Here is a 26,426-nt window from a genome sequence, read left to right as displayed (position 1 = left end):
ATGTACTAATGACTTCACTAAATGTTTTAGAATAAGTCTAGCTTCATTTTCAAAACAACAGGGTTCTTTGATATTAAAAAGCTGCTGTAAGCACCCCTGCGCCCAGCCCCCGAGGGGGGCCTCCAGCGCTGGGCACAGAATGACCAGCAGCTGGGCCAGAAGCATGGCCCGGTGGCCTGCTCAGGGCTGGGTTTCAGTTCAATTCATGATCTATTCTTTAAATCTTCTCTACATCCCGAAATAACCTTTTCCTATTTGACGAAAGATAAAAAAAAAAAGTCATTTTGGAAGGGAGAGAGGGAAGAAAAAATAAACATCTTCATATGTATCTGTAGAGCTGAGCTGCGGAGGAAAATGCTCCTGTGAGTGTGCATTTAAAGGACATTCTTCCTTCTCTCCTCACCAGCATTCTCTTGATGGACAGAGGCCGATTCTACTTTGCAGCTATTTTTCATTTTTTACGTGTTTGATTCTGATCCTGGACACTGTTTTCAGAGTCGGGTCCTGCTTCACTACGCGCCCGAAGCAACCCTGAGGACCCAGGGTGGCTCTGGCTCTGCCTCCTGATCCTCCTGGTCCCTGAACCCTGTCCTGCCACCCTCCCTGGCACCAGGGCCCTGATCAAGGAAGGGGACAAGGGCTGGGGGCCTAAGGACTCCTTAACTGGACCCCTGCCTCGGGTGGATGAAGGACTCCAAGGCCAGAGAACCCCAAACAGAGCTCCGTGTCCTCCACTGGCCCTGAGCCACCGTAACGTCCCAGGGATGGACTTTATTCTGCCTGCTGCACGCTATTTATACGCAGGAAGTATCTCCCCGTCAGCTCTGACTCGGGGACACTGGGAACTGGGAAGGAAGGGTCCAGCCAGGCACCTTGCCCCCTCTACCCAATGACCAGCACCCACTGTCCGTCCCTCCTGTGAACCACGTGACACCACTCAGAGCTTCAAGAGGAAGAGCACACAAGGTGTCGTAGGGGGCTAGGGGCTCACTGGACGCTGCCCTGCGAGAGGAGAGAGCCACAGGAGGACACCTCCACCGTTTCCATCCTCACCTCTTCCCACCCCTCCCCACCTTCTCCTCCATATCTGGACGCCCCCCGGGGGTGCCCGTCACCTGCAGCCTCGCCTTCTTCACACCACCTCTCTCAGGAGTCCACGGAGGTCAGCCAGCACTTGCCTGCAAGGGACCTGATGCCTATTTCCAGCCAGACTTGGCCCCGAACCCCAGGGAGCCAGGGACACTCAGTGCCCTCAGAAGCCAGCTCCCCGTCAGTCACCCAGAGGGCCCAGTGCAGGGCTGCCCGCAGACAGACAAGCAGCGCCCCAGAGGACAGAGGCCAGGGCGCTCCCAGTCCACAGAGCACCCTCCAGCCCCCAGGGGGCCCCTGGGACACTGTAGGCACAGATTGGGGGGGGGGGAGTCCCAGAAATCCCCCGCCACCCGCCACCCTGCACACACCCACATGCTCCCCAGCCTCTCTCAGGAGGGTTCCCACAGCCTGAGAACCAGGCCTTTCCCTGAGGAAGGCTATGACAGAAGCCTGTCTCCGCCTTTTCATCTGGACCAGGCCAATTCCCCACCCTAGGGCCCCACACCCCCACACCCCCACACCCCCACAGCCTGCAGTCCAGGCGCTGGGTCCTGATCTCAAGGCCTAACTACATGCATGGGGGTGTGCACCCTACTGTGTGCTTCAGAAAGCTAAGTAGGAATGAAAGAGCAGTCGATTGATGGTTTAATTGGGGGGTTTTGTTTGTTTGTTCCTTTTTGACGTCTCCTCTTACTAGGAAAAAACAACAAGGTAAAAGAAGAGCCGGGCTCATGACTGACGTTCTGTGGGACGCCTTCTGCTGAACCAGGAGTGGCTCACACAGGGCCCAGCTGGAGCTACAGGAAGGCAGTCCTGAAGTCGGCTGACTAAGGAAAAAAGTAGAGGGGGATCCAAGGGGCAGGGGAGGAGGCTGAGGGAGGAAGGAGGGACAGACAGGGAGGAGGCTGAGGGAGGAAGGAGGGACAGACAGGGAGGAGGCTGAGGGAGGAAGGAGGGACAGACGGGGAGGAGGCTGAGGGAGGAAGGAGGGACAGACAGGGAGGAGGCTGAGGGAGGAAGGAGGGACAGACAGGGAGGAGGCTGAGGGAGGAAGGAGGGACAGACAGGGAGGAGGCTGAGGGAGGAAGGAGGGACAGACGGGGAGGAGGCTGAGGGAGGAAGGAGGGACAGACAGGGAGGAGGCTGAGGGAGGAAGGAGGGACAGACGGGGAGGAGGCTGAGGGAGGAAGGAGGGACAGACAGGGAGGAGGCTGAGGGAGGAAGGAGGGACAGACAGGGAGGAGGCTGAGGGAGGAAGGAGGGACAGACAGGGAGGAGGCTGAGGGAGGAAGGAGGGACAGACCAGGGGAGGAGGCTGAGGGAGGAAGGAGGGACAGACAGGGAGGAGGCTGAGGGAGGAAGGAGGGACAGACAGGGAGGAGGCTGAGGGAGGAAGGAGGGACAGACAGGGAGGAGGCTGAGGGAGGAAGGAGGGACAGACAGGGAGGAGGCTGAGGGAGGAAGGAGGGACAGACGGGGAGGAGGCTGAGGGAGGAAGGAGGGACAGACGGGGAGGATCTGTGGGGGAGATCACCAGACCACGCTGCCACCCACAGGCACGTGCCACAGAGCGCTCCACCTTTACGCCTACCTGTGAGCCCAATTCAAAAATGAGAGATAAATAGAAGGAAAACTAGCAGAGAGGCAGAGGGGCCTGGGAAGGGAAGAGGGGGTAAAAGAGGAAGCCCGAGGACTGAGCAGGTCACACCCCGTGCGTGTGACCCTGTCAGTGAGCCGTCGTGGTGTTCGACCACACACACTCATGGGGACATATTTTTAAGAGGTTTCTGTTTCCGTCTCACGAGTGGACGCTAGAGGACCACCAAACCCTTCACCACTCAGCTCTCGGATAAGGTCACCCAGAAACCCTCGAGATGAAACCCCAGGGTCCGAGGTAGCTCCCGCGGCCACTGCTCAGAGGAGAGTCCAGAAGGGAAGCAGGTGGCACTGCCCCTCGGGGACAGCACTTCCCTCCTCCTGGCCCTTCCCGGGAACTCACACTGGAGACAGGCCGGGGAATATCTTCCGCAAGCAGGAGCCAATGTGCGCCAGCACGTCATTCACGTCCTCGGGAGAGGCCATCTTCAGGGAGACGCTGCACTTCTCGGTTTCCACCACCATCTGCAAGAGCACGAGGGACAGCTCAGCAAGGGGCCGCAGCCCGCCCTGAACGTGAGTGCCACCGAGCGAGCAGTCACCCCAAATAGGGCGGCACAGCAGCCTGGAGCAGGCGCCTCCTCAGAGAGCAGCCTGGGAAGAGGGTGGTGGACCTCAGAAGCCCGGGACGGGGCAGGTCTCCAGGCTGACCGCGTGGTGGACACAGCTCCCCCCGGGATCTGTCCTGATGAGCACCTGTTGCTCCTCTCTGGTCCTTCTGGGAACACCGCAGCAGAATCCGGTGTGACTTTCTATTTTTCTTTTTTTTTTTTTTTTTAAATATGTATTTAGTTGTCGATGGACACACCGTATCTTTATTTATTTTTTAAGTGGTGCTGGAGACCAAACCCAGGGCCTCACTCATGCTAGGCAAGCACTTCCCCATGGAGCTACAGCCCCAGACCTTTCCTTACCATGTATCAAAAATATGAAACCTTACGCGATGTTCAAAAAAAAATGTTTAAAACCTTTGCCTAGGAAAAGGCAAAAAAAAAAAAAAACAAGTGCTTATGAAATTTCAACCTAAGAAAAGAAGATCCTTGGAAAGGATTCTATTAAAGCAGCAGCATGATAAAAATCTTCAGTGTTAGTTTTAATGTTAAGCAAAAACCAGAAAGTGTTGAGACTTGGGCCAGGCACCTGGTCCTGTAAAAAGTCTAAATCAACCTGAGCAAAGAGGGCAGGGGCCAGAGGGACAGCGGGACAGCAAGCTGAAGATGGACACATTTTTTTAAAAAACCGACTTCAAACATACACACAATTAGTTGTGATACACAGAACTAATCCCAGCAACTCGGGAAACAGAGGAGGGGGATGGCAAATTCAAGGGTGGCCTGAGTTACTCAGCATGACCCTGTCCTGAGGTGATATAACAGGGTGGGGCTGCCGCTCAGCGGTGCGGAGTGGCCCCTGCCTAGCATGCATGAGTTCCATCCTAGAACAGAAAAAAAGTCAATTTCAATCACTTTCTTTTTTTAAAGATACCATTACCCTGACTGTAAAAAGTATCCATGTAAAATGCAATCTTGTGCGTTATGACTGCATTAAAACCTCTTTACACATGAACTTCCTTTTATTACTTACCTGTGCAAAAACTGACTGGGGACACTAAACTGTACTGTAACTAACCAACTGGATTAACAAAGCCAATTACAGAATTCACTTTACACTGCCTGAAATCAGCCAAATTGGAAAATAGTAATAATCATCTAGGTCGTTCAACATATTCATGTTAGATGACATTCATCAAGACAAAGAGATCAAAGAGAAGGACAACAGAGACATGGTCCTTAAACTGGGACTTTCTCACAGAGACCCCTGAAGGGGCCTGCCAACTCATCTCACCTCGGGCAGTCAGCAGTGTGGGGAGAAAGAATCCTCATTTTTAATCCTGATTTTCAACATATGCCTCAAGAAGTTAAAGGAAAAGCTTTTAAAATTCTTCATGCAAATCTGTGTTTGTCTTGAGCACAGTGGCCCCAGAACTATCCCAACACCAAAGGCACCAAACCGTAGCATCAGTGGGGTCTGGCCCTGGCCCCACGCCAGGTCCCACCTCACCGGGGGTGGCTCAGTGCTGGGACTCACGAGCTGTGTGTGCACGTATCTAAGCACAGACACGTCTGGAAGCCAGAGGGCCACCGCTGCTCCCAGGGTGGACAGCCCAGCCGCCTTCCCACCTGGGGGACTGCACTCCTCTCCCAGGGTCCTTCCCTGTCCCTCACGTCCAGTGCAGCTGTCCAGCTCACAGCCTGGGTGCCAGCAATGAGTGATGGGCTGACTCTAATTCCACTTGATCTTACACCTAGTCACCCTGCACTGCGCAGAGTGACAAGGAAGAGAAACAGTGGCGGTTGGGGAAGAAGCAAGCCTGCAGGCCCGCTGTAAGTGAAGTCACAGCACCCACTGGCAGGCCATCGCCACCATCTCTGCACAAGGGACCCACAGCGCAGCCTCATCTTGCCAAAAAGGGCTCCTGTCACTAGTGTCTGGTCTCCCCTCATCATCCAGGAGACAGAGGCCCTAACGCTGCTTCCTCAATGCCCGGCAGGCACAGCCCCTACCTCTGCCCCGGGTACATCGATACTAAGGAGGGGCCAGCGATCTGCCCAGCATGTGCAGGGCCCTGGGCTCCCAAGCCACACCACAAACACTAAGTCAGGGAGACACTAACCGGAGTGGAAGGCACCAGGCCTCAGCTGTGAGTCCAACCTCCAGTCCCGCTCTGCTGTCCCGTAAAGGTAGAACCCTACTTCTCCATGACCAGCAGGGCTCCACTCCACCCAGCAGGGTCAGTGTGCCAGCCTCACTCCAGCACACAGCAAATGACCTTCTGGGGGAAGGGACACCATCAGAGCAGGCCACAGCTACAGCCCAAAGCTGGACCGCGGCCAGCCTCTGCTGAGCACCAGGAGGCGGAACCCGGCTCCAAAGAGCTGAGAAGCTGAGGCCTGGCAACCGAGAAGGTGCCCCGGATCCCTCAAGGAAAGGCACCGAGGACAGTCCCAGCTCTCAACTCAGGGGAATTCACTCTCCGGCCTTCACATAGAAGGCCATGCCTCATGTCCCAGGAACGTCACCCCAGCTTCCCAGCTGTGATTAAATAATGGCCAAAACTAACACAGAGACAGAGACAGCAGAAAGACTTCTAATCAAGATCAGGCTGAGAGAAGCCCAGACCCCGCCATCGCTGTGAGGGAACCCAAGAGCAGATCAGAGACGGGCAGCAGAGACCCCAGCTGCACAGCATTCCTCTCTTGCATCGGGACTCAGAGAATCAACGGCTGCACCGACAAAGAGGTCCAGAGACCCGCTGTCCCAGGTGAGGCGGGGGTGTCCTCTGACACGCTGACCCTGCCTGTTTGGTGTGAGGCTGTGTGTTGCACGGGTATGTGGGAGGGAGGGTGGTGACATGGGGACAGGCTCTGTGGAGGAGTCTGAATTTCTAAAACCATCACGGGCATTTGAACCCAGGAATGCTGAAGTTCTCCAGGGCAGGGAGGCCCTCTCTGGGCCGCTGGCCCTGGGGTGGAACCACAGGCACCACTGTTTCCCTCGGTCACCTCCAGGTCCATGCCCTGGAACAAGAGCCTCTGCGTGCCAAGGGGAGCTGCTCTTTAGGAACTCACAGTGCCACACGCCAGGGGCTGAGCCCGCTGGCTCCGCTCCCAGGGCCCTGAAGGACAGCCACGGGAGGCCTGATGAGACCCACTCGCGCAGCCACATGGAAAAGCAGGGCCTGCCGCGCGGCCTTCCTCAGTTAGACCCCAGAGTCAAGCCATAACGAGGGGCACCGACGCTCCTCAGGGCCCTCTGCTCGTCCCGACTCCACACCATAACCCTGGCCACCCTGAACTGAGGCAGCCTGGAGGGCCCAGAGGAGCCGCCTGTAGGCCAGGCCCCTGCCCACATCTGGCCAGCGGGCAAACCTGACATGCTGCTGTGGTTTGCTTCCCAACTCCAGGGCCGGAGAGTGGAGGCACACTGCCCGCCAGGAACGTCGAAAAGCACCAAGGACCAGGCGCGACCACGACTCACGTGAAGTGAACACTTGACAGTCCTCAGGAGCACCCCCAACACACTGCCCACAAACAACAGACGCTACTTTTTTATTTTAAAAGCCAACAAGAGTAAAAAAAAAAAAAAAGAAAATCAGAGCAAGAATCAATAAAATAGAAAAATCAATGAGATCAATAGAGAAAAGTCAAGGAAAGCAAAAACTAAGTTCTCTGTGAGAAGAGGGATAAACTGAGAAAGCCCTAACAAGGCTCGGAGGACATGGGGAACCAGGCTATAGTATCCACAGTGACGTTCTACGGGTATTGACAGAATAACAAGCCAGATAATGAAGAGCGCCTCTATCTTAATAAATTCACAATTCACATTTCCTAAAAAATACAAACCACCCAAGCTCGTCCAGGAAGAAATACATGAATGGAATCTGCCCCACATCTACTGGAGAAAGAGAATGTGAGGTTAGAACCCTCCCACGCCACAGGCTGACGTGGGGACAGACATTACCGAGGCCCAGACACCTGGAAGAACTCACCAACTCCACTCCCAATCCGTGCTGTGAGTCTGGGATGGTGTCAACACAGAACCAGCCGGCCAAAGAAAACACGAAAAAGGAGGAGAAAAGAGCAGTCACCGAGGTCAGCGAGAAAGACGCTGTACGAAACGTTAACAACAGACCAACAACAGATAAAGGCGCACACGACCCAGGGGGGTTTACCCTAGGAGCCAGAGACGGCTCACTATCAGCAAATGCAATGAAGCAACTCAACAAGCTAAAGAGGGAGGGTGGGAGGAATGAACCCAACAAATCCCCCCACAAAAAAAAAACAACTAATTCCTGATAAACTCTCAAAAAACTAGCAATAGGAAGGAACTTCTTCAACCAGATAAAAGGCATCTGTTGAAAACCTGTGGCGACTTTGCGGGTGATGGAAAGAACGGGTGCTTTCCCTCCAAGGTCAGGGCTGGGCCCCTTCGGTCCTTTCCTAGAGGTTTGGCCAGGGCAGTCGGGCTCTGAGATTTGACCTGACCTCACTGGTAAGCCATCAAGTTAGCCTGGTCAGTCTCATAAACGCTGGCAGAAAACAGGAGGCTCTGCGGTCAGATAGAGGCCCGGGTTTCTGTCACCAGCACCGCAGAAGAGATGAGCCCGCGCTTAGGCAGATGGCTCGGCCCTCGAATCACACACCACATGGAGGGGCCCAGGGACGCCTGCACACAGGTGGGGTGCTCACGGGAAGGCGCCCAAAGACATACGCACACGTGCGGGGTGCTCACGGAAGGGGCCCATGGACTCACACTCACAGATCACACCACCCCCATAGAGCTACAGAATCCACCAGAAGGCGGGCACTACTTGGTGAGTGTGGCCAGGCAGCAGGACACAACAGTAGCAGGCACAGGTCAGCTGCATTTCAGACTGGACCTTAAAAACAGTACCATTTACAACAGAAGAAAAATAGGAAATGCTTAGGAACAAATACGACAGGAGACACATACTAAAAGTTACAGGAAATTACTGCTAAGAAATATGAAGACCCATATAAAAGGAGAAATATCCCATTTTCTTGGGTCAGAACACTCCGTCTTATTAAGATGGCAAGGTCCTACGAAATTTTAATCAAAACCCCAGCTTTACAGAGAGACCGTGGTGGTCAATACTGACTGTCAACTTGATCGCCTAGGAAACTGGCAGAGCGCACTCTGGGGTGTCTGTGAGGGTGCTTGCTTCCAGGCACCAGGGACGAGGGGGACCACACACTGAGCAGGGAGGCCTGCCCTGAACATGGGTGGCACCACCCAACAGCCAGGGAGTGGGTGCACTCAGCAGAGGAAGGAGGCCACCCACCAGCACCCGTGAGCACAGCGCTCTGGGAAGGCACCTCCAGCTCCTTCAGCCCTTTAGGGTGGACTCACTCTCTCCCTCCAGGCTTCGAGGACTTCAGCCTGGGACCAGGGCTGCGTCACTTGTCCCTCTTGGTCTGAGGCCCCAGCTTCCTGAACCGAGCAACGACTGGTTTCCTGCTCTCCAGCCTGCAGATGGCCACCGTGGCCCTGTCCAGTCCTGGACCGTGAGGGCCACTCTCGTAACCCCCTCGTATATATGTAGTTCTTTCCTACTGGTTCTGCTCCTCAAGGGAACCCTGACACCGAAACCGACCTGATTCTAAAGTTCAGCAGTAACCGCAAAGGACCCGAATCAATAAAACAATCTTTTTCTGAAAAAGAAGCACAAAGCTGGAGGACTAACCCCGCCCGATTTCAGCCACTGCCATCCACAGTGTGTTGGGGGCCAAGGGGGCCACCTCGGAGGCCAGAGTGGAGCAGCCCTGGCGTGGACAGTTAGAACAGATCCAGTTCAGCGAGGGAACAGCGGCTCTCAGCTCCACGGCTCTGGGCAAGCGGACGCACTGCTCAGAGGAAGGGAGAGGAGCTCATCCCACAGTGCTCGCTGCAGAAGGTTCCTCTAACAAGGCTCCCGCAGGCACAGGTGTGACCCAAGGCTAAGACCTCTGCTCTTCGAGAGAGGCCCTGAAGAGACTGCAAAGCCCAGCACAGCCGAGAGAAAGTGGGCAGGAGTCACGCGGTGCACAAAGGAGCAGTACCCAGAATCTATATTTTTTAGAACTCTTAAAATTCACTAAGAAAACCAACAACCCTATTTTAAAAATGGGGGAAGGTCTGAACTAACACTCACTAAAGACACGTAGTGGAGGACGCAAATGAAAGCCACCATGAACAGTATCACAGAGCCATCAGAGTGACTGGAATCGCAGGACCAGCCTCACCAGCACCCGGGGGCACGGGGAGGAACAGCGCTCCGCGTTGCAGGTGCAGGTGGGCAGAACCCTCCCTGGAAAAGAGGCTGACACCCAATGAGCTAAGCACCCAGGGCAGACTCCACCATGGCGCCCCAAGGGGCCCCCCAGGGGAAAAGAAAGCACCCTCCAAAGACTCAAGGTCAGCATTCGGAGCAGCAGCATCTGTCACTCACTACCAGAAACAAACCCACGTCCTCCCCAGGAGACAGGCTCCACCTACAGCCAGGAGCCCACAGTGGAGCAGCCTCGGCCACGGAGGACCCGGAACAGGACAGGTCTCAACATGCCACGGGAGTGGGAGGGCAGACAGGCCGCAGACCCCCGTGAGAGCGCAGGGAACCGCTGCAGATGGGCTGCTAAGGTGCAGGAGGCCCTCGGGGCCACGGCTGGACTCGCGTCCTCACTGTGGCCACCACTTCCTGGTGTACTGGGCATGGGTACTGTGTCACAGGCCATCGAAGGCCATCGGATTTTGCACTTCAATGCAGCGACTTATAGCTCAACAAAGCTGGGTTCTGTAAATCTCACCTTTTTAAAATGTTTTCTTAGTTGTAGTTGGACACAACACCTTTATTTTATCTTTATGTGGTGCTGAGGATGGAGCCCAGTGCCTCACACGTGCTAGGCAAGTGCTCTACCTCGGAGCCACATCCCCAGCCCTAAATCTAATTCATAACACTAAAAACTATATGTGCCACTCTCCTCCGGGAAAAGCCTTCCACAGTCCATGAACTTTTACTGTGAAGATCTGCCGTAGAGAGCCTCTGAGGACAGCACTCTCACGTTCCTACAGTCAGCTAACAGAGCTAACTGGATATCTTCAGCCGTCCATTTTCCTTATCAGAACCACTCCCCCACTGCTCGCACACAGCCTCAGTCGAGCCCTCACTCTGAGAACCCCACTTTCCCTAATCTTGTTTTCCTACCATCTCAGGAAGCCTTCAATAATGAAAGCAAAGGGTTTCCGGAATCTGGACTAGGTCATGACCTTTGTGGCCGGCTCCTGCCGCTCACACCCACCTGGGCTGGCCTGTTGCAGAAGACGCCATGGATCTCCAGGTAGCTGAAGGTGAGCTCGAGCTGCAGGGGGAGAGAAGGGGAGACCTGTAACGAGGGTTTAAAACACATCATTCGACGTAAAGTGCTATAATCAGAGACCATTCCAGGGCAAAGGACCTTTTAGGTATTTTCTGAGGGTAAACTGGCTTAATATTTCCATTCAGCAAGAAAGGGGCATGATGTATCATATTTCGGCAGAAGCGTCGTTCCTCTTATTAAAGGGTTGAGAGGAAGTTGCTCACTTCATCCAGGGACAAACCCAAGGGGAAGCTTTCACAATCCACTCTTTACTCCTTGAGAAATGCTCACACAACATGAATCATCCTTTCCCTTTCGGCTTCAAAATGTTGCTTTGGAAAAGTCACAGAAGGGAAGCCTGGGGACATAGCTCAGGAAGTCACATGAGGACACAGTCCCTGCTGCATGTCCCCACATTCTAAACGCTGTGTGACACTCTGCGCACCTACAGGACTCTCTTCCCCTGTCTTCCACCCACACTCATATACAGAGGTCAGTCAGGATGCAGAACCTGTGGGTACAGTGGCTCACGGAGAGGGCAGAAGCATGCAGGTGCCACCCCACGAGTTACATCTGGAAGGCATGTGGTACCACAGTCACCAGAAGGAAAGTCCAGAGCAGAAGTTCATGCTCTGCAGCTAAAGTTCAAGACACATGAGGAGCAGGGCTGGGGACGAGGAGAGAACCCAATCTCTCATTATTCATTGAGTTGATGATGAACATTTATGAAAAGCCTACTGTGTGCCTGCACTGGACATGGGAAGAGGAATGAGACGTGCACCTTGTTCTCCAGGACTTAAGTGCATCCTCATAGGCACGTATTTTACAACATTCAATTTCAACAGGAGTCTTCTTACCTGTCATTGCCAAGATAGAGCCTGGATTGGGTTTTGAAAAGCCATTTAAATCAGGGAATGGCTTTGTAAGAAGAACACACACCTACCTTTGATATTTTAATATAAAACTTATGAACATACTTTCATAGCCTGCTCTTCTGAGCAGGGCCAAAGGTTTTCTTTGCACTAAGCCCACCAGCGGACCCTCAAGGGGCCTCTCTGAGTCACCCCAATTCTGGGCTTCCAATCTCCATTATTCAGGTCTCATCAGAAATGGAGAAGTCAAAGATGCTTGCAAAGCAACCGGAGGGCAGAAGTTTCCTAGATAATCATGCTTCTCATTCCCTCCCCAAACAGTGGTCTAAGACAGCAGTTTTTCTAATTAGCTGTATTAACGCTCACTGTTTGATAGCACCCTCTCCTTTTGCACTCAGACTTCACTGCAATGTAAAGTATCCCGTTAAAAACATTCTGATGGAGCTGCTATCAGCAGGTTTGGGAGTGGACAGCTGACCCTCAGTGGGCATCTCATCCAACGGGTGGGAGCAGGTGCAGACAGGCTTGCTGTCTCACTGCCCATCAGCAATGACAGCAGCCAGCAGTGGGGACCTCTCCAGGGACAGAGAGGTGCACCTTTGGTCAATGTGGCTTAGTGAGGTTAATGAGAGGGCAGTTAAGATGCTCCACCTTACCCCAGGGCTTTGCAGGGAGAGGGAAGTGCTGGGCAGCCAGGAAAGACTGGTGGCACTTCAGCTGGGTCCCAGAGAATGACTCCAAGATGACTGCAGGTTTGTTAAGCAAACAAAGGGAAGACAAGTTCCGGCAGAAAAAAGAGAATTTGCAACGACACAGAGGTATTAGAAGGAACCAGGGAAGCAGAGAGTTAAAGGAGTGGGCCCTGCAGCGTGGACCAGCGGGGGGGATGCCTGCCCAGGGTGCGGACAGCCAGGACCCTGGGTCCTTCTCAGGGATGCAGAGGGAGTGAGTCTCTGAGACACCCCCAGAGGTATCTGTGCAAGTTCAAATCAGCCTCTCGGATCTCATCCCTGGCTTTTGATCAGGCTTTTGCTCCTAGCCCCCAAAACTGATCCTCTGTCCACTCTAGCTCACCCCGAGTCTGAGGAAGGTCAATGCATTAGAATCACGGGCAGGAGTGGGAGGAAGACAAGTCAGGAGGCAGGGACAGAGGCAAGCTGCCCGAGTGCTTTCCTAGGTCCACAAGTCAAGCCTGGTTGGAACCTCCCCCCCAGGACTGAAGGAAATAAGAGCAGACTTGAAATAGGGGAAACCGAGCCCCAGCAGAGAGGAAGCGCCCAGGACACGGAGCAGGAGACACCCACCACTGTCCCTGGGACACCTTCAGCAAAGAGGGGAGAAGGGAGCGAAGACATCCCACAGCACCTTCAGGGGCCTGGGGGGCGGGGGGCACAGAAAACAAGAGTGCCGAGCGTGTGTGTGCGCGTGTGTGTACATGTGTGTACATGTGTGTGTGTACATGTGTATGTGCATGTGTGTGTGTACATGTGTGTGTGCATGTGTGTACATGTGTGTGTGCCTGTGTGTGTGTGCATGTGTGTACATGTGTGTGTGCATGTGTGTGTGTGTGCATGTGTGTGTGTGTGCATGTGTGTGTGCATGTGTGTACATGTGTGTGTGCCTATGTGTGTACATGTGTGTGTGCATGTGTGTACATGTGTATGTGCATGTGTGTGCATGTGTATGTGTGTGCATGTGTGTGCGTGTGTGTGTACATGTGTGTGTGCCTGTGTGTGTGTGCATGTGTATGTGTGTACATGTGTGTGTGCATGTGTGTACATGTGTGTGTGCCTGTGTGTGTGCATGTGTGTGTGTGCATGTGTGTACATGTGTGTGTGCATGTGTGTACATGTGTGTGTGCATGTGTGTGTGTGCATGTGTATGTGTGTGCATGTGTGTGCGTGTGTGTACATGTGTGTGTGCCTGTGTGTGTGTGCATGTGTATGTGTGTACATGTGTGTGTGCATGTGTGTACATGTGTGTGTGCCTGTGTGTGTGCATGTGTGTACATGTGTGTGTGCATGTGTGTGTGCATGTGTATGTGTGTGCATGTGTGTGTACATGTGTGTGCGTGTTCCTGTGTATGTACATACACGTGTGTGTGCGTGTGTGTGTGCGTACATGTGTGTGCATGTGTTCCATGCACTGGGCCCGTGTGGGGCGGGGCCTGCAGACGCTTACCTTGGTGGGGATGCGCGCGGTCAGGAGGAAGGCTCTGCAGGACGTGAGCACCTGAAACACAGAAGCAGCAACATCAGCGCACGCCGGAGGGGGGCCAGCAGGCCTCAGGGTTGCCCTCGCCAGAGCTGGAGGCTTGCCCCTGCCAACCAGAACAGCAAAGGCCCTGCACCAAGGTCCACAGGGGACAAATCCTCCAGGAAATCTCCAGATGAGAAGTCAACCCGTGGCCAAAGGAGCAGTGGGCCTACGAGTGGTCAGGAGGCCACCCCATCAACCACAGACCTCATAGAGTAGCCGGTACTCCTCCACACATCCCCAGCTCCAGCGCCACTCCCACGCTCCCCCTAGGCTCCAGCCTACGCCACGTTCACCTAGCGCGGTGGAAACGCAGGCGGGGTCTCCAGGAGCCTGCCCGGCCGCCTCCCTGCTGCACTTGCTCAGCCCCAGAGAGAACATTTATTAGGGCTTCCTTCCTATCCTGGCTGGTAACATCCTTCCATCCACCTGGTCCCACACGCCCTGGGCCTTCTTGCCATTTTCCAAGGAACTTCCCTGTCATAAATCCCTACTTTGTAAGAGACCTGTGTGCTAAGAACAAAACGCGCAAAGCTGCGTAAGTCAAGGACACTGAGCCCTCAAGTGGTTGGAGGACTTCTCCAGAGTCCCATGGCTTTACCTAGACACAACCCAAGGCTCCAAGTGCTAATCCGGGCCCAGGCGACCCAGCAGGTGTGCCTGGATGGCCCGCTCCAGTCTCCAGACCCGAAACAAAAGCTACGTTCTCTTCTATAAAACCTGCTGTTCCTGTTGTTGAACCATCTACTAAGAGACAGATGAGGAGCAGGGGGGCAGGCAGCAGGGAGGGCACGGGACAACAGCCCAGTTCAGACCTTCCCTTGAATGCCAGCCTCGGGCCACTCACAGCGCGGACTCGTGTCATTCGCACCTTTTGGCATTAGAAGTGACCCTTGCTAAGAAGTGGATCACTGGGCTGGGGATGTGGCTCAAGTGGTTGCGCGCTCGCCTGGCATGCATGCGGCCCGGATTCGATCCTCAGCACCACATACCAACAAAGATGTTGTGTCCGCCGAGAACTAAAAAATAAATATTAAAAAAAAAATTCTCTCTCCTCTCTCTCTCCCCTCCCTCCCTCCCTCTCCCTCTCCCTCTCCCTCTCCCTCTCCCTCTCTCTCTCTCTCTCTTTAAAAAAAAAAGAAGTGGATCACAAATGACTCCTGACAGTGAAGACTCTCCATCTGTGACCGCCACCACCGAGAGCCAATGCCTGCTCTTCCCCTAAGCAAGAATCCTTCCTTTCCACTAAGACCCTGGAGGCCAGGAATGAAGCAGCACCGCAGGGCGCAGGCCGGGGAGGCAGAGAGGGAGCAGAGGAGCACACCGGCTGGTGGGCGGCTCAGGCAGCTGAGCGCAGCGGCTCTGCCTGCAGAACTTAGAGCACATTCTCAGGACAGACCATGGCTCCAAAGCACTAAGCACTTCAAACAATGTACCAGGAAGCATCAGCCCCAGAGCAGGCACTTGAGCGGGGTGCCCTGTGCTGCCAGGCTGCAGGGCGTGTCCCTTGGTACAGCCTCCATTCACTGAGCGACCCCACGTGCCACGAGCAGACGCCTTTGACCACACAGACACACACAGTCTCATGAAAGCCACGTTCAAGCAACGCCCCCACTTTATAGAGCCACCAGCTGAGACTCAGCAGTGACACTCACTCAAGGTCGCACCATCAGGACAGGAACAGGATTCACACCTGGGGCCATCTGCTAACCCCAAATCGGAGGTTCTTGATGACAGGGCCAGGTGGACGCATTACCACACCTGCCTCCACGTGCTCTGCCCTGGCAGGATGGCATAGCCCAGCGCAGGCCACACCGGAAAGACCCACAGAGCTCAAGGCTGCCCTCCTCAACAGCCCAACAGCGAACTTCTGAAACTGTCTTCCCAAATACGGAACGCCCTGAACCTTCGGCCCCTGTGCTAGGCCGCCCTTGGTAGGCAGCAGTATGCAGGCAGCTGGGGGTCAGAGGCCTTTCAGAAAGGGCTGGGGGTGTTTTGTTGCATGAGACACAGGCTCAGTAAGGGGCATCCAAGTCAGAAGAGCCATGACAGTGACGAGAAGGCGTTCAGACAGGGACAGAACAGGCAGCCGAGACCCCCAGGCCCTTGGCACAGGTCCGGTGAGCAGGTTGCCATCGACATTCGTCGTGGGACCAGGACTCGTCTCACAGGAAGGAGGCGTCTTCCCAGAAGGAGCCCCTGCTGCACAGAGGAGTCCCCTCCTGGAGTCCCCTGCTTCAGTCGCCCCAGGACGTGCCCCTCTTTCAAGCCCAGCTCCTCTCGCAGGCTCACGCTCACGACTCTCCCTCCTCAGTCACAAAGAGGCACAGCAGTCAGACTCCCAGGGCTACTACCTGCATGGTCCTCCTGAGAACCCCAAGTCCAAGAATCTCTGGACAGAATTTCCACAACAGCCACATGGTAAAACTCGTCTGCCAGACAGGTTCCAAGACCCCCTGGCCAAGCCCTGAATCCGGGGGCGGCAGCTGAGAGCAGGTCCAGAGAAACCGCCTCCCAGGGAGCTCCGGGCAGAGCCAGGACGAGAAGCTGTGGCTCCTGGCTCCAGCCCACGCGCTCCACTCTCACCCACATCAGCAAAGAGGGTCAACGCCAAAAGCCCAGGCGGGAACCTGTAGGCCCTTCAGTGCTCAGAAAAACGTCTTCAGCTCCGGACACATCCCTCCAAAGTGGAATTCATTGCACAGCATCCAGGATCATCTTGCGAGCTAATTCCTGCCCTGAGCTGTGTGGATGTTGTGTCGGCCACCTGGCTCAACCCCCGTGGGAGCCCATCAGGAACAGGTGCTGTCCCATTCTAGGATGGCAAACTGAGGCACATGCAGAATGTCACTCGGCATTCCTCCTGAGCCGGGATTCCAACCTGGAGGGTCCGGCTCAGGAGGTGGCACATGGAGAATGTCACTCGGCATTCCTCCTGAGCCAGGATTCCAACCTGGAGGGTCCGGCTAGGGAGGTGGCACATGGAGAATGTCACTCAGCATTCCTCCTGGGCTGGGATTCCATCCTGGAGGGTCCGGCTCGGGAGGTGGCACTCTGGCTCCCAGACCTCTCCAAGAACCAGATCCCTCAGTGATCTGCACCCAGGGGAACGAGGACGGGTCAAGGAACTCTGAAGCCTCAGAGTGAAGACAGGTGAGAGGACTCAATGGGATGTGGGGTCCTGGGGGTCACAAGAAAGGGCCACCCCACTGGCCGTCCTGCCTGCTTGCCTCGGTCCCCAGCCAGTGTCTGTCTCGTCTGACATCTGTCCACGTGACTCTGCACACACACCTCTCGGCCAGTCCTGTTCCTTCTCTCTGGCTCCTCCCGCCTTCTGGGACCCCCTCAAAGGGACCGGCTCTCTGCTGCTGCCGCCAGTACCCCCGCCACGTGCCATCTCTTCCTGCTGCGGGTGCCCTCGGCTGCCTGTGTCCTCCGCAGGAATCACTTGGGAACATGGATTTTATTTACACCTGTTGAAAAGCAGACACCACCACAGCCACTCTGCACCCGGCAAGAGTGTCACATCGGAGCTCGAACAGACCGCAGGGGAAAGAGGAGCAGACACCTCCCCCACTGTCACACACCGCAAGCTCGGGTAATTAAGTGATGACAAGGTCCCCATGTGACTCTGACTAACAGGCCTAAAAATCAAATTCCAAAAACACACACTGAACAGCTGGCACAGGGCAGCGGTGGCTCAGGGGACACACACGCTGCCCTCCCCACCCCCTGCAGGAAGGGTCACAGGATCCACTGTCCTCTCAGCACGGCCACCACAGGGGACTTCTGGGACCGCTGGCAGAGCACTAACTGGGCTCAGTATGTTAAGAGAAAGGGGCGGAAGGAGCATTCCGTGGGGTCCCCTCTGCGTAAGGCCAGGTTCCACCGCATGCAGACACCTGACGCTCCAGTGGTGGCCTCTGCCTTCACCCTGACCCCAGCGGGGCTCGAGATGGGGCCCCTGTGTCAACCCTCTACAGGGGGTGTGGGCACACAGCGTGCTGAAAAGAGATCCATCCCGAGGGAGTGCAGCTCTGGAAGGCAGCAGATAAGCCGCAAAGGCCTGGAGCCTGCTGGTCCCCACTTCTGGCAGCCAGCTAGGTTCCCCAGAGGCACAGGACGGGTGTTAGAAAACCTGTAACAAGGTGGGAGTGAAATCGGGGATCCGCAGAGTTGGCCCACCCTTCCCAGGACCCTCCCAACCCACCAGGAAGCATGTGGCAATGTTCTCCAGCAAGAGGAAAACTCCAAGGGCCACTGCTTCACAGAGCCGTGCCTCACCCTCTCACTCGGTGGACGCACACTGAGTTGATCAGGGGGCCGAGGCTCCCTGCTGGCTACACAGCCACCGCAGACCTGCCCCCTCAGCCGAGCTGCCAGGTAGCAGGCACTTCTACTGTAGAGCAAGGGGGTGTTCCCAGGACACGGAGCCTCAGCACTGAGAATCTTCACCCCAGCAACCCAGGGCTCCCGGGTGGCCACCTGCCTGGGTGTGTTGGACTTAAATTCTGGCCCTGCCACCTCCCAGCTGGAGAGCTGACAGAGTGGGCTAACTTCTAGCAGATCGCAGGCCGAGACCAGCAAACTGGGAAGCCTCCGACAAGAGTGTGCAGGGCTTCTTCGGCTGGCCAAGCCAGGCTGGGCACCTGAGTCAAAGACACCTGTAGCTTCAACCCCAACCCAGCACCAGCTAGGACTAGAACCTAATAAAAGCCCCTTTGACTTGGATTCACAAAGTAAAATTATGTAGCTACAACTGCTAGATTTTTAAATAATGGTTTTTGTCAACAGCAAACAAAACCAAAAAGATATTAGGGCATCTCCTGGGGAAAAACTTTCAGCTCCACACTCATGCTTGGCCTTGAAGGAGAAGGATTTTCTTACAAAGTTTAAAAAAGTCACCAAAAAAAAAAAAAAAAAAAAAAAAACCACCTGGGGTGTCAGAGGGAGTGTGTGTTTGGCCAAGGAGCCTCCACCCCAGGGGCAAAGCCACCCCTGCCCTCCTGGGAAGGCCCACTCTCCCAGGAAGGCCTCAGCACCCCAGCCCAGGCCCCCGCTGGCAATGCACGCCCTCTCCCTCCTACTGAAATGCAAGCCGCAGCCCAGTTCCCCGACAGGTTGCCATTCAACTTTTAACTTCAAACATTCACTTTGAAACATTTACAAAAACCCTTTGTAATGTTCAACTTCACAGTTTAGCAGAGAAGCCTGAACTTTCTTATGGAGAATGTCTGTCTGGGTTGGCCGCAGAATCCCCTCCTTGCACCTTTATTAGAGCGCCTGCTTCAGCGTCTCCCTGCCTGAGGCCCAGTCTCCCTGCCTGAGGCCCGAGGCTGCGCAGGCCACCCATGAGCCCTGCAACCCGCCTTCCACGCAGACCCCCGGGAGCACCTTTCCTCGAAAAGTGGCCCTGCACTCCAGACATTCAACAACGGTCCCATGACCCCAGCCTGTTCTTCAATTCACCAGCAAACTAAATGATGAATGCCACTTCATACACTGCCCGCTGTCAAACTCCCAGCTCCACGTGTGACAGGGCCATCGATCCAACTCAAACACACCAGGTGAGGGAGAGGCAGGCGGCCAGGCTCATTATCACCCGAGTGAGTTAGAGTGACAGACACGGAGGGACTGTGCAAGGTCACACAGGAAGTGGAGAGAATCAAATCTGTGTCTTGGCTGTGAGCCTCCTAACAACACAGCCGCGATGACCGACGTCCTTTCTGGCCAATGCACAAAGACAGACACTACCCCAGAGGAATTCGGGACGTGCATTGTTAGCGCACTCCCTGGCCCCAAGCACCACATGGGATGGGCAGCCGTGGGTGCACTGTCACACTGGGGGTGCCCCGGAATGTGCGCTGCTGTCCAGTGAGGGTCCGGAAGCTATAGCCCACGGACCAAATCCAGCCCCTGCCTGGTCCTGAAAATAAAGTCTGGCTGAAGCCCCGCCACAGCCCCTCGTCCACTGCCTGTCCTGCTCCCGCACACGGCCCAGGGCTCAGCAGACATGTCACAAGGCCTAAAGCACTAACCACAAAGGGCTGCTGAGCCCCGGTCTCGGGGATAGAGGGCAGACCTTGGGGCTGGTTACCTGGGTTTGGCCCAGGCTTCTGCATTCATGACCTACATGACCCGGGGAAAACCACGGAACCTTCTCTGCCTCAGTTTCCTCCTCTGACACTAACAGAAACGCTGGCACCCAGCTTCAGAGCTGCGGGGCTAACTCCCTCAGCTTCTGTGCAGTGCTCACCAAGAGCCTGCACCTGGGGTCAGCTGTGCAATGTCCACTGTTCTTGCTTCTGTGTAAGTACTAGTGTTACACTGGAAAGGGGTGTCTGGATTGGGCCCGAGTGAAGCAGCCAGCCGAGTGACCCAACCGTGAACAAGGCCCAACCTCTGCGGGCCTTAGAAGCGGCTGGCGCAGGTCTCCATGCCCCTGCCCTGTGCTCTGGGATCCTCCCTGATCCAAGCCCTCCTCCTCTGTGGCTCCAGGGGCCTTCTAGGGTGACACGGCCCTGGTAAATGCTGCTGAGAGGACCCGAGGCCGCTAGGTCCCTGCTCTCTAGAACAACAGATGCTCGCGCCAGGGGACGAGAAGCCACGGTGGCCGGTTTTCCGTGCCAGTGCCTAGCACAGGGGGTGTTCCTGCACTGACACCTGTGCAAATCCATTCCTTCTCACCTGGTTGCTTCGCCATCCTACAGAAACGGGATGGTTACCCACCGTTCAGAGCGGGTCGCGTCGTCGTTATTGCAACCTTGGGAAGCATCATCCAAGCAGGAGAAGCACACCTCATTTTTCCCACAGCTACTTCAAAGCATCTGCTGTTTGAATGCCACTACATATGGGATCCTCTTCAGAACACCAGCTGAGAGGAGATTCTGGAACCTGCCACACCTGCTCTTTGAAAACGTTACCCTGGTAAGGGCAGGGCAAGGAGACGGGGTTCTTACAGACAAGGCTCCAGTGAGAGCTGGCAAGCAGCAGTGGGTGACTACGAAGGGCTGTCAGGGGCCATGAGAAAAGACGAGTCGGACCCCCGCTCAGTCCCACAGGACCAGGTTTCACAATGCCAGACCCCTCAGCCCTGGGAGAGCCTGGGTGGCAGGTTACAGCACCCCCCCCCCATCATCGTAGCCATATCTGTCTGAAATGAATTCACAAACAGCAGAGGCACGATTGTTCAAGGAACACAGAAAAAGCACAACAGGATTTCAGCCTCGACACTGACCACCAATGCACGCCGTGCTGCTGCCCACCACCTCTGTGAGCCGAGGGATACTGGGCAGGTGAGTCACTTCAGGTCTCCAAGCCCCAATCTCCTCACTTCCAAGTTGGGGACACAGGTATCCCAACATGAGAACCAGGGATGACCTACTGTGCGCTCACCTCTGAGGACACTGATGTCCAAGGAGCCCTTACAAGTGTCCTCGGACAGAATACAGCTCTGCAGGACCCACAGGGAAGAAAGACCAGGCCCGTCCGAGGTGTGGGCCAATACGCCACCTAGAAACAGCCACACCCTGAGGCCAGTTCCTCTCGGATCTGTCCAGCACACACCGTCTCCAGCATGTGGCTGAGTCAGCGAGGGGGCTCCCAGAGGGGCAGAGCCTACCTAATACTGAAAGGGACACTCCATTCCCACTCGGGGCTGTGGCGTGAAGGGACCACAGGCCTTGGACACAGACCAATCCAGATGCGCTTGCCAAATACCCAACCTCTCTGAATCCTACCTGTGTCGCCTCGAAGTGAACTCCAGGACAGCGCAAGGATCAAATGGGGTGTGTAAAGGGTCTGGCACCACGTCTCTCACACCCGTACACACTCCAAACTTGATTCACAGACGATGCTCAGACTGACTGGAAACCTCCCTAGCCACCCCACTCTGTCACCCAGGGATGAAGGAGGCTGCACTCGGTCACCCAGGCACTGGCTTTGGGAGCTGGACAGCCCTGCTGGAATCCAGCTCCACCACTCACAGGCACGGCTGACCGGGGAGGCCTCCCGGCGCCTCCCTCCGTGGTCTGTAAAGTAAGGGACTGCACCTTACCTCACCGAGGGTGAAAAACAGATCCCGCCAGGCCACCCACACAGGATGCTCCAACAGTGCTGGCCCTGCCACACACCCCGGAGGCTTGGACCTTCTTGTCCACTCAACACACCCTGGGCCTTGTTATGGCTTGAAACTGCGCCAACCTGAGGGTTCTTTTTAGTGTGTTTCTTCTCCAGGGCTGAGTAGCAGACCCAGGCCTCGGGCCGATAGGCAGGCACCCTCCTCAGCTACACGCCAGCCGCCTCTGGGACTTCCATCAGGCACCAGCTCTCGGCCCCCTCCTCCAAGGCTGATGCACAGGGCACGGGGCGGGCATCACTTAGCAGCTGGTTAGAAATGCAGAACCTGAGGCCCCCGCCAGACCTGGGGAGTGAGAATCTGCATCTGAGACCCCCCGGGGTCCCTATGTGTGTTAAGGCTAGAGAAGCCACAGAGGCCCTGGAAACGGATCCCTCACTCGCTCCTGCTCCTCCCACCCTCGGCTCCCTGACCCTGGCAGCAGGTCTCCCCCAGCCTCCCTCTCCATCAGCACCAGTTACCTTCGCCCCACCAAGCCCTGGCTGGAACCCCTCCTCCCTGGTCCACACCCTCCACCCACGTGTCTGCCCTCGCACTTCCCACGGAAAGCAGCAGCCCTGGCCCAGCCCAGCTGGCTGCCCAGCCCAGACCCCTCCCAGGCTCAAGAGCAGCCAGAGGACAAGGCCACCTGGCCAGCTGACCCCCCCCCCACCGTGCTCCTGGGAGGATGACTTAGCCGCCGACTTCAGAGAAACAGAAGTTACCAGAACGGATCCACTTGCCGTCCACTCCAAGCCTCCACAGCTGCCTGCACGTCCACTGAAGGGCTGGGGGCCGGGAGCCCTGCCCTCACCTGGGCCCTGGCCACTGCAGGAACGCCGAGCAACCCAAGGCACTCCTCCTCCACAGAGGGACGAGTACATCCAGACTCGATCCTTGGAGCCTGCACGACTCCTGCTGCCCCCAATCCCCTCTCCCTTTGAGCACGACTTCCCAACACAAAGGGCTCCACTCAGATTCACTCGCGATGCTCAGACCTGGCTTCAACCCACAGCTCCATTTCCTTTGCCGAGGCCCCCCTCATCTTGGCTGCTAGATGCACAGTATGCCTTTTAGCATCCTCTAGCCAGGTTTCTCTGGAGCGCCGGACACAGCCCTTCATGCTTGACACTGTCTTTCCCACAGGTGTGCACCTCTCGGTCATCTCTGGTTGCATGTCCACTCCCAGCTACCTCCACTCCCACAACCTCCATCAGTCGCACGACTCCCCTGTCCACACAGCCCAGACCTCTCTCGGAACATCAGATCTGTCTAACTAACTGGCCTGCACATCTCTCCAACCCGTAAACTCTGCACATCAACGACTAAACTCGAGGTCTTTCTTCCAGGACCTGTCCCTCCTCCAAGAGCCCCTGCTCAGTGACAAACACAGCCATCCAAAATTTCTCTAGTCCAGAATCCAGGCCCTGTCACTCCACGCCCTGTCTGGAGACCCCCAAGTGCAGTGCAGCCTGCCCACCTCCACACGTCTCCTGTGCACCCTCCTCACTCCAGGTCCAGTTCAAGGGGCCTCCCACAGATGCCCTCGGCCCCTCAAGTCAATTGCCTATGAAGGACCTCAACCTGACCTTTCCAGAGACCCACATGGAGTCAGGTGCCTTCTCGGCGGGCACCCTGGGCCCTGCCTCCCCCTGAGCCACACCACACCCGGCCACACTGGATGCCAGTGGGGGGTAGGCCTCCATGGTGAGGGCTCCTGCCCAGCCGGTGCCTCCAAAGCATCCCACCAAGCTGTCCTTTCCCGCTAGCTGGACCCAGCCCCCGAGTCCTCCTTCAGGTCCCACCTAGGACTTCAAGTCCAATGCCTCCGCTCTCCCCGTCACGCTCTCACACTCTTCCTCACAGACACATACGGTCATTTCAGTTATTCGTGGGATCCGACTCAATACCCACCAACCCCATCAGACTGCAAGGTGCCTGGGAGTCCCACCTCTGTCCTGTTCAGAGCTCTGCTTCTCAGGGCCCAGTGCCCAGCACAAGGGTGGTGCCCTGTACCTGCTGAGCGAGTGGACACAGCCTTGCCATTCTTCCAGTGTCCACTGAGAACACTCAGGACCTAGGAGGCCACAGGTGCTCCGATCTGTGAACCCGGTGATCAGCTTCAGTTCTGCCTGGTTCGCCTGCTGCCTCTCGCTGACTGACACATCCTTCCTCTTCCATTACTGGTCACATCCTAAAAGGAAAGTACCTAAAAACCTGTTGTGTGCAGATGACCTCAACCTGCTTCAAACCAGTCCACTACCTGATTCCCAACTCCCCCGCCAAGATACAGAATGAAGAAAAGATAAGCTAACGGAGCAAAGGGTACAAGTGCCACCTGTCGACCTCCTGCCCTTGCCTACTGGGTCCCAGGAATGAGTCCTTTGTTACAGGAGGACGGCTCAGCTCTCCCCTCTGCAGCTCTGGGGTCCTCACATCAGCAACGGATGCAGGGCAGGTGAAATGTACCTTAATGAAGGATTTCAGACAGCTGAGGGAAATATCTTGATTTTGCCCTTGATGGTGTCAATAGGGCAACCGAGTCAAATCCAGAAAGTCAATTTATAGAGAGTGGATCAAGGTACAGAAGGGGAAAACTTGTACAATATTTAGAAATCATCATGATTTATTTTATTGACCATGAATTTTAGTGACAAGGCCATCTATCTTTTAAAACCAGGACCTGCTGAAAGGGCAAGCTAATGGGAGCGATGTTGTTAATTTTTTTTAAACAGCATGTTTTTATCTCTGGAAGCTTCAGGTGGATGCGATCGGGCTATGCGGAGAAGCGCTTGAGGGGAACAGGACCACTGCTTACCTGTTGGAGGAACCAAGCACCTGGCCAAGTGGCTCAAAGTTTCAGGATAAACTGGAGCCTCAGGCGCAGCTCGTTAAAGCCACACGGAGCCGTCACACAGAGAGCAAGTGAGGCGCAGACGGTCTCACACAAACTGCGTGCTAGCAGCGCCCCATGCCGAGCCTCCTCTCCCCTGCCAGGTGGGGAGCAGCTAAGGGTAAGTGACACTCAAGGGCTGGCTCTCACTGGTGCTGAGAACAGACTGAAAGTGCCCAGGAGGGCACAGCGGAAGCAGGGAGCCAGGGCAGGAGCAGCTGCAGCCATTTAGGGATGTGTGCAGGCCGTGGGGAGCCCTGGGAACAGGGAGAGGCAGGCAGGCTCTGGGTGTGCACTGCGGTGGAGCCCTGGGGGGGTGTTAACAAGTGCACTGGAATAAAAGAGGGGATTCCCTTGTTAGAGGGGACACTTCAGTTCACACTCATGAAATAACCACACAACAGTCAAGTTGGCATGATTAACTGGCTCCTAGATTGGTCTCCCAACAGGGAGCCTGTAAAGTAAGGGATTTTTTTAAATGAAAGAAGTAAGAACTGAAAGCACAGAAATGGTTCCGGGACCTTCTGAAGGCATGTTCGTTCTCGGTACAGGAAGAGTGTCTGCTGGAGTTCAAATCCCAACCCGTGCCTCAGGGATTTCCAACACACACGGGAAACACGATCATGTAAAACAAGAGTCCACTCAGATTCTAAAAAGCAACCAAGGGAGGAGGAGGGTGGCCAAGTCCTCTGGCCTCCTCTCATCCCCTCTACAACAGCCATCTCTCATGGAGCCTTCTGGAATGTTCTGTGTCTGCACATCCTGAGGCAGAAGCAACTTGCCACAGGTGGCTACTCATGGACATTTTGAGGGACGAGTGCGACTAGGTAACTGAATTTTCTACTTAATTTTATTTATGTTTTATTAACATTTTCATTAATTTACCAATCACCATGTTATTGTGGCTAGAGGCTATTGTATTAGACTGAGAGCTCTAGAAGTCACTGAACTTACTACACAACAAAACACTCATGAATCCTATGTTACCCCTTTCCTCTTGAATTATATAATAAGGGTAAGTACAAAAGAGATCCACAAGATCTGAAAGTCTATGTTCTTTCTATTGTCGTCTTCACCTACCATGGAATTCTCCCATTTCTGCATGTACTGTTGGAAAAGAAATGGTATCTGACTTGGTCTTCACCGTTTTTTAAGCCTGTGTCATTGATGTCTGCATGCGACTCTGACATTTTGGAGGTCATCCATCATTCTAGCAATGTCATTCAGAAGGAGGCTCCCCTCCCTGACGTGTACTCAATGCCAACATTTTAAATGTCACATAAAAATAAAGACAGAAAAGTCTTCCTGTCATTGAGGTACCCTCCTGCTCCCAGTTCAAAGCACTTCATGGTATCAGTTATCTTGTTTTTCCTGCCAAGATCATGGTGAAAAGGCTACTATTAGCTAATCTCACGATTTTTCAGTTGGAAAAAAAAAATCAAGGCAGAGAAAGATTAATGACAGTCCGTTCTCACAGAGTAAATCTACAGCCTAATCAGAAGAAAGGAGGACGACTCGGGAAGGTAAGAAGAGGAGGATTACTTGAAAATGAGAAAAAAGAAAACTACGTGCAAATCCTTGGCTGCCTGATTCCAGCGGGCGGGAGCCAGATCGGCTCTGGGAATCGA

At 55.1% G+C, this 26,426-nt stretch overlaps 1 protein-coding gene across 1 annotated transcript in view; it reads right to left on the bottom strand.

The window, feature by feature from the left end:
- Positions 1–26,426, bottom strand: part of Carmil1 (capping protein regulator and myosin 1 linker 1) — a 245,573-nt gene that overhangs the window by 129,853 nt on the left and 89,294 nt on the right. Inside the window, exons 3-5 of the mRNA XM_026407693.2 lie at positions 13,715–13,765; positions 10,605–10,664; positions 3,092–3,213 (exon numbers count right to left, since the gene is read on the bottom strand). Of these exons, the coding sequence (XP_026263478.2) occupies positions 3,092–3,213; positions 10,605–10,664; positions 13,715–13,765 (233 nt within the window). The remainder of the gene's footprint in view (positions 1–3,091; positions 3,214–10,604; positions 10,665–13,714; positions 13,766–26,426) is intronic.

Source organism: Urocitellus parryii, chromosome 8 (genome assembly GCF_045843805.1).
Source record: "Urocitellus parryii isolate mUroPar1 chromosome 8, mUroPar1.hap1, whole genome shotgun sequence".
In the NCBI taxonomy this organism is placed as follows: domain Eukaryota; kingdom Metazoa; phylum Chordata; class Mammalia; order Rodentia; family Sciuridae; genus Urocitellus; species Urocitellus parryii.
This window is presented reverse-complemented; position numbering and strand designations above follow the sequence as displayed.